At 43.6% G+C, this 15565-nt stretch overlaps 2 protein-coding genes across 2 annotated transcripts in view; both read right to left on the bottom strand.

Moving 5' to 3' along the window:
* Positions 1-5895: 5895 nt before the first annotated feature.
* LOC106812258 (protein Mo25-like) lies at positions 5896-14671 on the bottom strand. The gene is made up of 7 exons (XM_014816088.1): positions 14562-14671; positions 10602-10707; positions 9628-9795; positions 9141-9259; positions 7518-7686; positions 6444-6569; positions 5896-5955 (listed from the first exon to the last, which is right to left on the bottom strand). The coding sequence occupies exons 2-7, from the start codon at positions 10701-10703 to the stop codon at positions 5923-5925; spliced, it is 717 nt and encodes a 238-aa protein (XP_014671574.1). The 5' UTR covers positions 10704-10707; positions 14562-14671; the 3' UTR covers positions 5896-5922.
* Positions 10993-15565, bottom strand: part of LOC106812260 (protein Mo25-like) — a gene marked incomplete at its 5' end in the record, with an annotated part of 17649 nt that continues 13076 nt past the window's right edge. The window contains 1 exon segment of the mRNA XM_014816089.1: positions 10993-12200. Coding sequence (XP_014671575.1) covers positions 12021-12200 — 180 coding nt within the window.

Genomic DNA, 15565 nt, shown 5'->3' with positions numbered 1-15565 from the left:
TTTGATATGCCTCCTAAAACAGTAGGGCGTTCGCATTAGCTAGCAGCAGGCCTGAATAAGTATCGGACATTATAGTAATTAATTAAGATACTCACAACTGTTTCGTCGTTATACACAACCCAGGGACACAACATACACTTTATTCATGTTAAATAACCTACACAATGCATTCGTATTCTGTGCTTGAAACTTTTGCCAGCTCTTATAGAGCATATTTCTCTACAGAGTAGTCGCAAACATTGGCAAACAATGAATGGTCAATGAGACTAGAGCTCACCTAATTGGTGTTGAGAAGAAGGAGATGATATTACAATTTGGTATGTGTTTTCATTCTATGACGGGCAGGAAATGTGAATCAAAAGTCTATTATTCCCATGTTTTATACAATTACGAAATTTACCGTTTTGTCTTCAGGGTTAGTTTGATGACGAAAAAATAGCTCAAATCTATGAAATGTACCAACCAACTCTTAAATATATGTTAATAGGTTTATATATATATATATATTATATAATATAATATTTTAAGTGGTCGTGTGCAGCGGAACAATGGCGCTTGGCGGCAGCCAGTGTTTGTTGTAGATTGAGCATTTGACTTTGGACGGCATTTACGGGAAATTGTCGGCAATAATCGGTGAAAGAGAGTATAGAAACATTATAAGACTTTGGTTGTTAATTGCTTCCTTCGTATTTATTTAGCATTATATTTTATTGAAACGCTCCAAGTGCCTGCATGTGGCCTGTACAGTACTGTAGTGAGTCGACTCAATTTTAATCAATGTGGGTGCGAATATTTTTGCCGCGAATTTCGCTGCGGTTCTGATGGCCGCGCAATTCGCATATAGTGATTAGTGTGTACCCACCGATTAAGAATTGCCATTTCTAGGAATGTGAGCAGGAACGGTTCAAGGATAGAGAACATGGGGCCCATTGAGACCTATGTCATTTTCGTAAATGTGGGGGTAGCCCCTTTAAAATCGACAGGGGTGCTGGTGAGGGTGTTCTTTGTTCATTTCAACCGATAAACATGATGTGAGTTAACAGGAAGTGTCGAAAAAAATGCGTTGAAGCGACCCTAACCGCCCGTTTTTGGCATATTGTTGACTTATATATATATAGTGTTAGTGTGCAGCGGCAGCCATGGCGGCCGGTAGCGTGTGTTGCACACATAGAGGATTTGGACGGAATTCACAGGAAACTGTCGGCAATAATAGGTGAAAGATAGTATATAAACATTAAGAATTTGGTAGTAAATAGATTTCGTATTATTTAGCATTATATTTTATTGAAACGCTTCAAGTGCCTGTGAGTGACAGTGGTGTTTCATGACATTAGTCTAAGCTTGGCGAATCCTCGTGGGAGTTCCCCGCTTAATTATTCCAAATGATTTACTTAACAAATAATAACATTTGCATTAGCTTATCATAAAGTATGTCACTTATTAAATTTTATCAAGCCAATACTTACCATTTTCTTAAAAAACAAACGATGAATAGAATAATTCTCTTCCTTCGACCTTCCTCTTTAGTTAGATGCAAACTTGGGTTTTTTTCTACTGCGATCCGCAGTGTTGTTCTGTCTGTTTGATCAACTTTGTCTCTTTCCGTCTTTGATATAGTACCTATGACTATAAAGACTATTAGAATTTACGAGGTTACGAAGTTGAAAACATTATGAACAGTTGAAAACACGCGCCACGTGTGATATGGTTATGTCGGGGTGGATTATGGGAATGCCACTACCAAAGCTTTGCAAAAGCCGAAACCTATCGCTAAGTATATCATTTATCAATACAATATGTATATTATTTTATCCTACGTTAAATACGTTGCTGTTGTATTATAATACGTTTATTTGTGCATTTTTACGGTTGCGCACACTATACAAATTTTACATGGACGCGCAATGCACACGATGTGCGCATATAAATTATTTCTACCGATAGATGGCGCGAGAATGTCATATTTGATCAAAATCGCTGCTACATTATTGAAATACGTAATTATATCCTCCTGTTTTCACGCGTTTTTTATACGTAAACATAGTTTACGCATTCGTTTTACTAACACGTCTTTACTCTTCTACGACACAAAAAGAGAGAGGGAGGTAGGGCAGGAGAAACGGAGGGAGGGAAGAGGGAGAGATGGAGGGAGGGAGGAAGGGAGGGAAAGAATGTGAGGGAGTAAGAGGTAAAGAGACTGTGAAAGGAAGAGAGAGGTGAGAAGAGAAAGCGAGAGGTAGAATCGGAAACCAACGATCAATGTCCCTGTAAAACTCTCAGTTACAAAGATTATAGAAAAGAAACTGGTAAGTACAAACAAAAAGCAACATGGAATAAAATCATTAGATGGTTTATTATTTACATTATGTGTCCATATTACACAATTTATTATAGTAATACAGTCTACCCTTGTCTTTAAAACAAAATTCAACTTACAAGACATTCGGCCGGCAAACTGTACAACTGAGTGTGAATATAAATGCTGTAACGTACGTTACACACCATAAGCAGCCTCACCTCTCTATCGGAAATCACGTGAAAATAAATTGCTATCTATATAATCAAAGATCTTACCAACGGAAGTAGCTACCACTGGCCCAGTGAAGACCAACGCGTGGACATACCTATCAAATATCAGCAAGCATAAAATCTAGTACAGACAAAAACTGTGCGTGCGTACCCTGCCATCAAACCGAGAAATATATATATTTATGTATATATGCAAACCAAAAAGCACACACACATCTATATTCTATCATCGTATTGATATAACTATATATTATATATATAATATATATGCTGTGTGTGTGGCGACATTCATGTCTTTATTGGCTTCCTCGTTCCTACAGTGTCGAAGAAGAACAAGCCATGAGTGCCCGAAGAGAGAAGAGAGAGAGGGGCTCAGAGGGAAAGATAGAGATGAGATAGAGGGTGAGAGGGGTAGTGAGAGTGGGAGAGGGAGAGTAGAAGAGGAGGGGGGAGAGGGAGATAGAGAGAGGGAGAGAGAGATAGAGAGCAGAGAGCGAGAGACGAGAGAGAGAGGAGAGAGAGAGAAGGGATAGAGAGAGAGAGAGAGAGAGAGGAGAGAGAGAGAGAAGATGAAGAGAAGAGTAGAGAGAGGGAGAAGAGAGGCGAAGAGGAGAGGGAGAGGTAGAGAGAAGGGGGGGAGATAGAGAGAGATGGAGAGAGGGGATAGATGAAGAAAGCAGGAGTAGAGGAGGTGAGAGATGAAAGGGAGAGAGAAGGACGGAGGACTAGAGAGAGGGGTGAGAAGATATTAGAGAGGGGGAAAGAAAAAAGATTCGTCGATCAACACCGAAATGGAGAACAAAATTTCGTTAAATCTCGTGCGCACGGCGATGCTCGGACCCATTCAAGCAAGGGAGGTGACGCCGCCCTCCGGATAGTGTAGCTAGGTCTATGCGTGAACACTACCCGGTCCACACGGTTGACCACACGCACGCTAGTCCGCACAGCACGCGCACGCAGCACGCACGCACGCAAGCAACGCACGCCACTGCTGCCACTCGTATGCTAACACTGTGCTTAGAACGTGCCATCGTAACGCGTGATAGTGGACAGGGAAACAACAGACGAGCGCGGTATCGCCATCAATCAAGACGCACTGTTTACACTGTTAACTGCTTCGTCGGGTGGCGCATTGGCCTGCGCGGCGCGCGAGTCTACACTCACACACGGTATCTTACTGATGGTTACCACGAGAAATAGAAGATGCACGAGAAAAAAACGGCAACCGTCTCCTTTCGTTAAGCAACCCAAAAACCATCTACAGATGCTAGAGAGGTTTCAGGTACACGACTCCGAGGCTACGCTATCCGTCGGGGTGCGTTAGCTGTTAGTTAGGCATCACAAGGTGGATGCGGAGTGGGTGGATAAACCATTTCTACTATGGGGAAAAACACCAGCCTGTCACGTTGAGTTAGCGAGTGCTAGATAGAGCGCCCTCTACAAGGCGTGTCACACGAGCAACGATGTCAGTTGCTGCACACGACGATCTCGGCTATAGCCCACGCGACTACACAGTCACCATCCGACCTTTCCGCCATCACTTGTGCGACTTACGACGCAAACAATGTGTTCACGTGACGTCGTACGTCACAAGTGACTACGTGCGTTTACGATTGAGGCCGAATCCGTACGCGTTCGCTGCAATACATCAATGGCGTGTTCTAGCGTTTCCGCCGCCGGTCGGACAGTCGGTATACTTTATGTTGTAGTGTAATAGCCGAGACCTATTACAGGCATATATTATACGTGGTGACCGCGGTTGCTTACAGATGTCATCCTCACACTAAAGAAGTTATGCTGCACATAGGGAACCACCATCACATGATGAACATTCACGGAAAGCCGCTTACTACACCCCCGGTCACACTCTCCCATAACCGTACTTAGCGCATAAATTGAGGCGAATAGCCATCTAAAAGGAAGCGTTTGTCTCGGCACGAGTATTTCTCTCAGAGTAGCCCTTTCAAAGTTTTAGCTGTAAGATATTTGGTGTCAACAACGTGTATTGTATGCTATGTATGTTATTTGTGCGTGTGTGTGTCTACATTCACCTGAATATCAGGCGTGGCAGGAACCCCTCACACCGCGGGAGACGTCGCCAACCGAGGATAGCTGTGACAAGAGAACAGCCAATTATAAAGACGCTTCTAGCATTTCTGGTCGGCACGGCGGGTCGTGATTTCCGCACCTCTCAATCGTCCGCCGCATCAATAACACAATACGCTCCGCACCGCTTACAGCCAGTTTACTGTTGCCGTCCGGTTCAACCGTCGGTCGTCGGCAGTTGCGCGTCGGTTACCGTCAGTTCGCGCGGTTGCCGTCTGTTACCGTCAGTCGTCGGCGCGTTTGTCCAGCGTTATCGATCGCTTGCGCGGCATCGTCTAGCCGGCTTCAGCTCCCTGATCTGCGCGAAATTAGGTACGCCTTCTCATCATTAAACTGTTCATCCGTCTGTCCGCGTCCGTGTGAAACTTGTGAGGAACTCAATGAGATTTTCCTTGTTGCGGCAGCAGAATGTCGAGGATGGGTTTCGGTTTGATCGGGTTTCGCCACAAACACCTAACGCGGAAAAAAAGCAACGTAACCTGCCAGCGTCACGCGTACGGCGTAGTTGTCCTTCAATGTCACGACTAACAGTCAAACCTGGTAATGATAAGTCACCGATGCGAAACACGAAAAAGTGTCACTCAGGAGCTGCCACTGGATGGATCAGCCAAATGTGTCCTTTATAGACAGATGTCTGTGCTATAGAGGTTGTCCTTATAATATACAGGCGTGGTCGTTGTATTAGAGATTGTCGCTTTATTAGAGCACAGGTTCAGTCTATAGAGGTTGTCCTTTATATAACAGGTGTCCCATGCTAATATGAGGTTGTCCTTCTATTAGACGAGGTGATCCGCTTTAATAGAGTGTTGTCTTATAGACAGGGTGACACGTGCTTATAAGAGGTCTGTCCTTTATTAGAGCAGGTGTCAGGTTCTATAGAGGTTGTCCTTTATAGACAGCGTGTCAGTTCTATAGAGGTTGTCCTTTATAGACCAGGTGTCAGTTCTATGAACTGATTGCTTACACCGGGTGACTGTATATAATATATATAGCAAGAAAACCAGGAGAATGTTTTTTAGCAACTGCTCAGCGGTGCAGGTAGTGTCTACGATGATCTTAATGCAATGTCAACCTCCGACTCGTCGTTCAAGTCATCTAGCTTACTCATTATTTGAACCAGTGTAACAATCGTTACGTGTCGGAGAGAAGGATAGACCGGTTTTTATCTTACAAACCTGAATACGTGGAATGGCTTCGAATTGTATGTTTTTATTTCTCTCTCAGCATGTTCATCATCATCTTGAGGTTTTCTGGATTGGCGATGTATCTTCTTGCATGATCGTGAAGTTATTGCCTATCTAACAGTAGCTCTCCTAGAAGCCTATACAGGCAAAACAACAGCACAACAATTAGGGATGAGAAGCGATAGAAGACATGCGCGGCTGAGCTTCCTCTAAACCTGTAAACAGCAACTAGAGATATTAATCATATTATATATTAATGCCTGTTGTTCGGGGCACTTATGCTCTCATAGTGCCCAACAACAGGCATTAATGTTTTTAGTGCCATCACATTGACTTGCAATCTATCTGGCAATATTGAAGCTGAATAAGACATAAATAGAAGTTTCTTAAACGAACAATTCAATTTGTATTAAAACACAATGCGTTATAATAACAATGCGTCGCGCAAGCAATAATAAATTGTTTCATAGTACCTGCGACGTTATCCAATAAAATGTCAAAGATTTATCATGTGATGCACTAATAGTAAATTAATGCAGGAAGCTATCACAAGTCTTCTTACATGACTACTTTGTCTCACGGGGCATGAAACTATATTTGGCAGGTGAAGAGCTTGGGCATTACCTTCAGCGACTGTCGCCTGGTAACGTAGTTTTCAGAGTCCAGTAGACCTTGGTAAGCTCTGAAGAAGTTCTCGTAGTTCAACTCTAGGTACTCCGCACACATGATCTTGTGATTTGTCAACAACTCCTGCAAGCAACGACAACGGCATTTATATTTGTGTCGGAACCCACCTACTACTACAAGCCCAGTCTCACGTTGTACAACTGGGATGTTTTTTCTTAGATAATCATATCTTAAAATCTGAGAAAAATGAGAAAATGTTGTTTTTTCATGTTCACAGACAATCCCCAATTTAGCAAGAAACAAACATACAACACACGGTATTATCCGATAAATCCTACATCATACGATCAGCAAGCTAGTGCCCCTGTCAGAATTTTTAACAGATGCTATCTGAACAATTTCTAATGGGAATTAGTGCAAATTTCACAAATCTAATGTTGAAAATATTAAGAAATAAATAATATAAAGAATATATATATTATATATATATTATTAAGAATATTATTAATTTTGGTGAATTTATGGTGATTAAGGTTTAGTAAGTCTGCGGTCATGCGATCAATTAAAAACGACTCGTGAAGTATATTTGAAACAATCAAGGAAGTTATAACTTAAGCCCGGCGCACACGTGAGTTATTTTACTCAAGTAAAATGACACATGAGTCAAATTACTCAACGAAAATCTGCCGCACACGTGAGTAAATTGACGCAGCATCTCAAATTACTCAACGAAATCTGCCGCACACGTGAGTAAAATGACGCATGCATCAAATTACTCAACGAAATCCGCCGCACACGTGAAGTAAATGACTCATGGCGTCATTTTAATTGAGTAAAATAATCACGGTGTGCGCCGGGCTTTATCTGCTATTTATGTTCTTGTCATTCAAAATAATTGCATAACTCACATCGTGAAACGCCGTTCCACCGGCAACTGAGCGAAACTTAATCATGAAATTTACATCTCGAAATAATCAACTTGAAACAATGTACGCTCAATGAACTTGATCAATCGCAACGCAGCTAATCCCTCTTCGTTAACGCTCTTCGTTAATCGCTATCGTTGCAAACCTTGAACGTGGAGAAGGCGTCAGAGGCGATGTCGAAGGTCGACACCTCAACGTATTTGAAGTAGTTGTAGAATTCGTCAGAGAACAGGATGATCTTGGCCAGAGGTTCGAATCTCGCGCACTCACGCAGCATGTGTCCACACGGTAGCGCAATCTCCTGAGACTCATAGCTGAAATAATGAATCACACACGTGTCACCGTGCGTCACACACGTGTCACCATGAATCACACACGTGTCACCATGAATCACACACGTGTCACCGTGCGTCATGTGTTGGTTTTATATTATCAAGGTAGGACTGCTGCACAATAATACCGCAAAGAATTGTCCAAATAAAATGGGTAAAGTTTACTAATTCAACTGAAACTACAACATGAAGTTGCATTTCACCGTTGTACGCTCTCATACTTAATATGCTCTTGTATGTATGAATAACAACCCCGCAGAACATATGTATGAACAACATTCCTTCTAACCTATGTATGAGAACATCCCTGCAAAACCTATGCAGAAGGAGCAGCAACCCGGAACACAAAATTTCTGTAAACCTATACATGAAGAAGAAGAACACTGCAAAACCTGCCTCTTCCCTTGTCACAACACAAAACACTGCCTGGAATATCTTTCAATCACAACTTGTTACCTGATACCGAGCCTTAACGAATGAATGAGCCAAGCAATGCTGAACACTAAAACACACAAATGATGGTGAAGCGGTAACGCAACAATGTTGTGCCAGGCTTTCATTTTTAAGGGGCGCGATCGCGCTCCGCGCTCCACGCGCACCATACATTGTGCCATGGTGCGCGCAATCATCGCGCCTCATAAAAGTGGTTGAAATCGTGCACCCAAAAGTCTGTGTATTATGTTGAAATAGCGCTCCATTTTACAGGCGATGAGAATCTTCGCGGGATCCGCCGGAAATCCGCGGATTTCACAGTCCCAGGGGTCGATTTTGTGAAACGTCTAAATCCGTTGAGAAGAAATCTTTAGGAGGGTTAGAATGTACACATTTTCATTTTACAGTCCAACAGCCTACTAACAGTACCTTCATTAATACCATTGTAATATAGTTTGCTTTACAATTATAGACACGGCTTAGTTCACTGTTTGAGATTGTCAGACGTTGGCCAGTGTGTGCGTTTATTTGACGCTGCAAGTGTGTGTGGTTGTGGTTATGGCGCGCGTGCTACACAGGCCGTATATATAGTACGCGATCGATCGATCGTGTACATCAAAAGCCGCGCGTCACGCGTGGCCTTGAGGCTAGTTTTCCCTGTCCATAGAGTTGCAATGGATCGCGAGCCCTTGACTGGAGTATCTATTCTGGCCCAACTCTTGTTTCAGTAGCACATGAGAATGCAGCTTTCATACACCTTCGTCGTTATCTTAAACAATGGCAGACCTTTTAAGGGTGTGCTTTTTAGTGGAGCTCTCCATCATGCCTCAAGGGTGTGATTTTTTAATGGAGGCTCTCCATCATGCCTCTTAAGGGTGTATGTATATGGAGCGTGAAAAGTCCCCTATGGTGTTCTAGGGGAGTCATTAGTAGTCCTCCTGTACTTTTCAAATCTGAAAGCCTGTTGTGCACTACAGAGGGCGCTACTCGTGCGTGCGACTCACCCGCCAACTAGAGTGAACAGGATTTCTCTGTGTGTGCAGATGTAGTCGACGGTAGGCGACCGGGTGCCGATCTGTCTCCGCAGGGTGTTGTTGAATATCTGAACTACATCCTTCTTCGGCTGCGAGCGAGAGAGCGAAACACAAACATCAACATTGCTCAGCTTTCTCGGCACAACCCGACAGTAGAGTCGCGAGTCTCACTCTCACTTAACTACCGTTTCTCTCATCTCATTTAAGCCAGTATTTCATACGCTTTGTAATTTAAGCCAGTATTTCAGAAGGTTTGTACATTTAAGGTAGGATTTCAGAAGGTTTGTACATTCAGATAACGTGGCCAGAACGGTTAGAATGAGTGAATAAACCGTCTAGATTACAACATAGCTTCTAGGAAACTCTAAACGCTAGCAATAAATTTGGACAACGATTAACGAACTATACAACGAGATATTCGTGCCTGCCTCAGCTCACTGCACCCATTACGACTCACCTCAAAGTCGATCTTACTCAGGTTCTGTATTAGCAACAGCAGCAGGTGAGACATGTACATCTCCTGGGCGAGCTGAGCGACCACTTGCTCCATCTGTGGCTCGGAATCACCAGTTCCTATGAGCATCTCTTTCACGATCTTCAGCTGCTTGGCTACTTCTTCTGAGGCCTGTGCACACGAACACACGCAGATCTCAGCCAAACACACTCACTTTAATTCCACTTAATATTATTGTTAAACTACATTATATTCTAATACACGTTGAATGACACACAAGTATTTCTGTATTACTCTGAGTCATGTTTGTTATTAAAGTACAGTTTGCTTTCTTCTCGACATACATAAGAAAATAAATTTCAGTGTTGCCATACGACAGGAAAACTTAAATTGTTAAGTATCTCTAACAAGCTGAATGATAATTAATACGTATAAATCAAAACTGGAGAAATAACTTAAATACTATGACTAGTATTGAAAAATACATGGCAATGTAATATACTTGCAAAATATCTGAAACATTTTCTTTTCATTGCATTTCACAAAAGATTACTATTTCTTTTTTAAGTCTACTGCGCAGTTGTAATAACTCTACAATATGTTTCATCCTGAGAGAAAATTACAATATAGATGATGATCAGACAATATGACAATAAAAGTCAATAAATGTTTCCATTTTCCTACATACTTGGGTGGATACCCTACTCTGTGTGCAGAAATCAGAGAGACTCTGATTATAGGAGTAACACACACATGTGTACTAACACATAGAGCGTTGCCGTACACTGTTGATCATCACGACCAATACTCAGTCCAGCTCTACTATACCTCACAACTACTGATACATAGAATGAATAGTAAATGAGATATAAGAGTCTGTATAATGACAACGCGAGATAGGTAAGTACTAGAGTATTAGAGTCGGGACGGTTTCTCCGCACGTCACCGTCCGACCGTGTCGTGTCCTTTAATTTTACCTTGTCTGCCTTTTTGTCACCCTTGTCGAGAGCAAGAATGGCATCGCGCAGAGCCTTCACCACCTCGGCAGGAGTTTTCTGAGCTTTGCCAAATAGAGGCATCCTCCTACAATCAACCGACAAGCAAGCAAACTGTACAGGCGACAAACATACGTGAACACGGATGAAACAGATTAGAGGACACGAGTTTAATTCTATCTCCGGAGGCGAGTAGCTGCAAAAAGAAATCGTAATTCCGCCCCTTCATTGTGAGCCACCTAAGGCTTGGCTCTTTGGAGTCACTGCGAGTAACAGATGTGTGATAGGTGTTACCAACTTACCAGGTATAAAAGTTACCTTGTAAGATTGTCACTGTCGTAAGTTTAATACCTTTCAGGTACACAGTTCCTCAGGCTACGTACCCCCGTGCGTTAGCTGTTAGTTAGGCATCACAAGGTGGATGGAGGTGGGTGGATAAACCATTCCTACTATGGGAAAAACACAGCTGTCACGTCGAGTAGCGAGTGCTAGATAGGAGCGCCCTCTACAGGGCGTGTCATCACGAGCAACGATGTCAGTGCTGCACACACCGATCTCAGGCTATACGCCACGCGATACACAGTCACCACCGAACCTTTCCGCACGCTTGTGCGACGTTACGACGCAACAATGTAGTCACGTGACGTCGTACGTAACAAGTGGACAGCGCGTTTACGTGAGCCGATCCGACGCGTCGCTGCAATACACAATGGCGTGCCTCTAGGTTCCGCGCCGCCGCGTCGGACGTCGGTATATTTATGTGTAGTGAAGCCGAGACCTATTACAGTACGATATATTATACGTGCGTGACGCGTTGCTACAGATGTCATCCTCAACTAAAGAAGTTATGTGCACATAGGAACCACCATCACATGCATGAACATTCACGGAAACACCCGCTTACTACACCACCGTCACACTCTCCATACACCGTTACTTAGCGCATAAATTTGAGCGAATAGCATCTAAAAGGAAGCGTTTGTCTCGGACACGAGTATTTCTCTCAGAGTAGCTTCAAAGTTTAGCTGTAAGATATTTGGTGTCACAAGTGTATTGTATGTATGTATGTATGTGTGCGTGTGTGTGTCTACATTCCACCTGAATCAGGCGTGGCAGGAACCCCTCACACCGCGGAGACGTCGCACAACGAGGATATGTGACAAGAGAACAGCCATTATAAAGACCTTCTAGCATTTCGGTCGCACGGGTCGTGATTTCCGCCCTCTCACCTCCGCCGGCATCAATAACACAATACGCTCACCACCGCTTACAGCCAGTTACTGTTGCCGTCGGTTACCGTCGGTCGTCGGCAGTTGCCGTCGGTTACCGTCAGTCGTCGGCGGTTGCCGTCGGTTACCGTCAGTCGTCGGCGGTTGCCGTCGGTTATCGTCGCTTGCCGGGCTAGTCGTCTAGCGGCTTCAGCTCCCTGATCTGGCGAATTAGGTAGGCCTTCTCATCATTAAACTGTTCATCCTCTGTCCGGTCCGTGTGAAACTTGGTGAGGAACTCAATGAGTTTCTCCTTGTTGCGCAGCAGAATGTCGAGGATGGGTTTCGGTTTGTCCGGGTTCGCCACAAACACCTACGCGGAAAAAAAACAACGTAAACTCTCGCGTTAACGCGTGACGGCGAGTGTCCTTTAATGTCACGCTACAGTCAAACCTGTTCCCTCTCCCTCTCTCTACCTATTCCTTTCCTGCTCCCTCCCCCTCTGTCTACCTCGTTCTTTCTTTTTCTCACTTCTCGTTCCCTCTTATTCACTTTCGTCTCCATCCTCTCTCATTTCCTCATTTCCACCACCTCTTTTTTTTCTCCCACTTAGTAACTTTATTTAAGATTAACTGCAGCACACGGGGATATACCTGGAACTCGTGTCTACTTGCTATGTGTTGAGTGTTGTTCACAATATAGTCAAGCCCTGACAGGCATACTGGACATACATGCAGATATATTCATTCACGTGGCTTTCAACGACATTGACTCACTTTTATGTGAAGCACATTTATCGCATCACGTGCGCAATGCGTTTAAAATTATTCTATATTAATCATGTTACCTATGATCATAACAAAGGATAAGGGAAATCGTTCACGATTCCACGAAGAGAGCATTTACCACGTGATGATGCGCGCAGGGTTCGAAATTCGGCTAACGCTCCATTTAGGAGTGTTCCCAACTTTGATATCATTAATAATTAATGATTAATTATTGATAATCCTAACCCTAACCCTAACCTAACCTATAACATAACCCTAACCATTAATGACATTAAAGTTGGGAACACTCGTAATGGAGTATCACCACGAAATTCGCTAAAAAAAACACTTGCGCATGCCGCAAGTTAGGTTAAAGAATTACTTGCGCCAAGAGATTTTTACTTGCACCTACCTCTGTTGCTCTCCTAACTGGCAGAGGTACAGATTGATCAAATCCAAACTCCAATCCCCTTTCCTTCCTCCCTGTTTTAGTTTATGATTTATTCCATGTCTTCTGTGTCTTCCTGCTCTGATTCAGAGTCATTTACGCTTCAATTTCGTACAGAAATCAAAATAAAATGGGTCTGACTTCTAAATACGCAAGTAGCTGGCATATTGTTGACTTGCGGCAGCCGCAAGTGGCTACGAAACATCGCTTGCGTTCGGTGAAAATCACTTGTGTTGCGCAATCACTATATAGCGAATTTCGACCCTTGGATCATGGGATATTAAATTTGGAAGCACACGCGCGCGCACGCATGCACACGCGCACGCATGCATACGCACACGCATGCACACGCGCACGCCCACACGCACGCATGCACACGCGCACGCACACACGCACGCATGCACACGCGCACGCATGCACACACGCGCACGCATGTACGCGCACGCATGCACGCGCGCACGCATGCACAGGCACACGCGCACGCACACACGCATGCACACACGCGCACGCCCACACGCATGCACACGCACGCATACGCGCACGCATGCACACGCGCACGCATGCACACACACACGCATGCACACACGCGCACGCACACACGCATGCACACGCGCACGCATGCACACGTGCACGCATGCACACGCGCACGTAAGTAAGTAAACACTTTATTTAACGACGGTAAAACATGTTAGGTACAGACACAATAAATTGGCGCGGACCTATCTTCCACCTGGCCGTCTCATGTTCACGAGCACGCATGCACACACGCGCACGCAAGTTTGGCTCATAGGGTCTATGTCCCCCAGGGTACTCCCGGAACGTACCTTGGATACGGTCCGGTATACCGGAACGTACCCTGGTAACTATTTGCTATGGTTAGGGTTAGGGTTAGGATTAAGGTTAGGGTTAGGGTTAGGGTTCGGGTTCGGGTTAGGGAGTAGGCGTAGGCGACTCCCTAGACTCGTTAGTGGAGTAGGCGAGGTACGGTCCGGCATATTAGATAGTACCTTCCACGTCCTATTTCGAAATCTGCCGCCACCGCCGCCATCTTTGTCTCGTTAAGTATGAAAGCGAATGGACTCCCGTACCCGTAGCCTCGAGACATTAATATACGGCTACCGTACCCGTAGCCACTGCCTAAAGTAAAACTAAAACTAAAACTAAAAGATCATGACACAGAGTCGCAGTTTGAAATGAAACAACGAGATTCGGGTGAGAATATATAGGCGTTTGGACAAAACTCCTCATCGTTTGGCTAGGAGGTCGAGATAATAAGCGCGGTAGTAAAATACCAATGCCGGTACGGTAGATGCTTGCTAGATTATTAGTTACCCTGGAACTACTTTGAGTACGAGTCAGTGAGTGTGCCTCAGTGTCTGTACTTCCAAGTTCTAAGTCCTAGCCGTTTTTAACGTCTTGGTTACGCAATATACCGATTGACACTATCATTAATGAACTGCTAATAACTCAACGCTGACCACACAAGCCAAATAAATGCGACCACCAACCAGGAACTTACAATCTGTTGTAGGTATTCTTCTATTTTAATTTGACTTGAACCTTGTTACTATTTGTACATTACCGCAACACGAAATAAGATAACACTAAAGCGGACACGCTAAACCACGATTAGAGACCTGCAGGGGATAACTAGGCAAAGTACGCTCCGAAATAATTGACGACATCCAATATATGCGCAGTGTAATAACAAATCTACTATTTATTAATTTCTACAGCTTCTCTAAACGCTATTTCGATGTCTGGCTTATTATATATGATATTGTATCTGTCGTTAATTAAGTTTAAAACGCCACTTTATCCCTCTCATGCCTCATTACAGCCATTGCCACTTTATGGCAATCTTAATTGTTGGACCAGGACACAGGTACGAAATGACACACGATAATACACGAATAAACTCAAACGACGAAAGGCACAAACTTTCCTAATTTCTGCACATAAATTCGTATAAAAAATATATGACCAAACCAACATTATATTAATCGCGCTGCAGTTTTAAGACGCAATGAAGGGTTTCACGTTTTATTTCGATTCTTACTTGGATGTTAAATTTTTGGGTGTGCAGTTTTTAGTTTTTTATATTATTTTCCTCATATATGTAGGCCTATATGAGATGTCGATGAGACACACACATATATATATATATATTATATATATATATATATATTGTATTGCTTCAAAGCACACAAGTTACGCACCATTAGCAGCTGGTTTTGACTTGTTCAAGTACATAATTTTTCTCCTTTTTGTCCATCATATTCCAAAATCCACAATAGCGGCAATATTTCGGCCAAGGAGCACATCTCATTGCATCCATTAGATGGTGTTTATTACGGCAATGATGCGCAGTTTTCATGCACTATAACTATTCAGGGTAATATAGTATCTTTTACTGGATTATAGCGAGACAGGGATGACCGTCTTGGTTTTCCACCGTTCAGAGGGGAATTCCTACCGAGGCAGGCAACATTAGCAGGGTCGCTTGTAACCGGTTTGCGGTTA

This window comes from Priapulus caudatus, unplaced genomic scaffold, assembly GCF_000485595.1.
Source record: "Priapulus caudatus unplaced genomic scaffold, Priapulus_caudatus-5.0.1 Scaffold627, whole genome shotgun sequence".
NCBI classification, from domain to species: Eukaryota; Metazoa; Priapulida; class Priapulimorpha; order Priapulimorphida; family Priapulidae; genus Priapulus; species Priapulus caudatus.
This window is presented reverse-complemented; position numbering and strand designations above follow the sequence as displayed.

Bases quoted from the DNA above. Each gene is read 5' to 3' on its own strand.
- LOC106812258 (XM_014816088.1), bottom strand. From the start codon at position 10,703: ATGCCTCTATTTGGCAAAGCTCAGAAAACTCCTGCCGAGGTGGTGAAG. The intron at 9,260-9,627 runs GTGAGTCGTAAT...TCTCGCTCGCAG, and splicing joins TGAGTAAGATCGACTTTGAG to CCGAAGAAGGATGTAGTTCA. The intron at 7,687-9,140 runs GTGAGTCGCACG...TCATTATTTCAG, and splicing joins CTGTTCACTCTAGTTGGCGG to CTATGAGTCTCAGGAGATTG.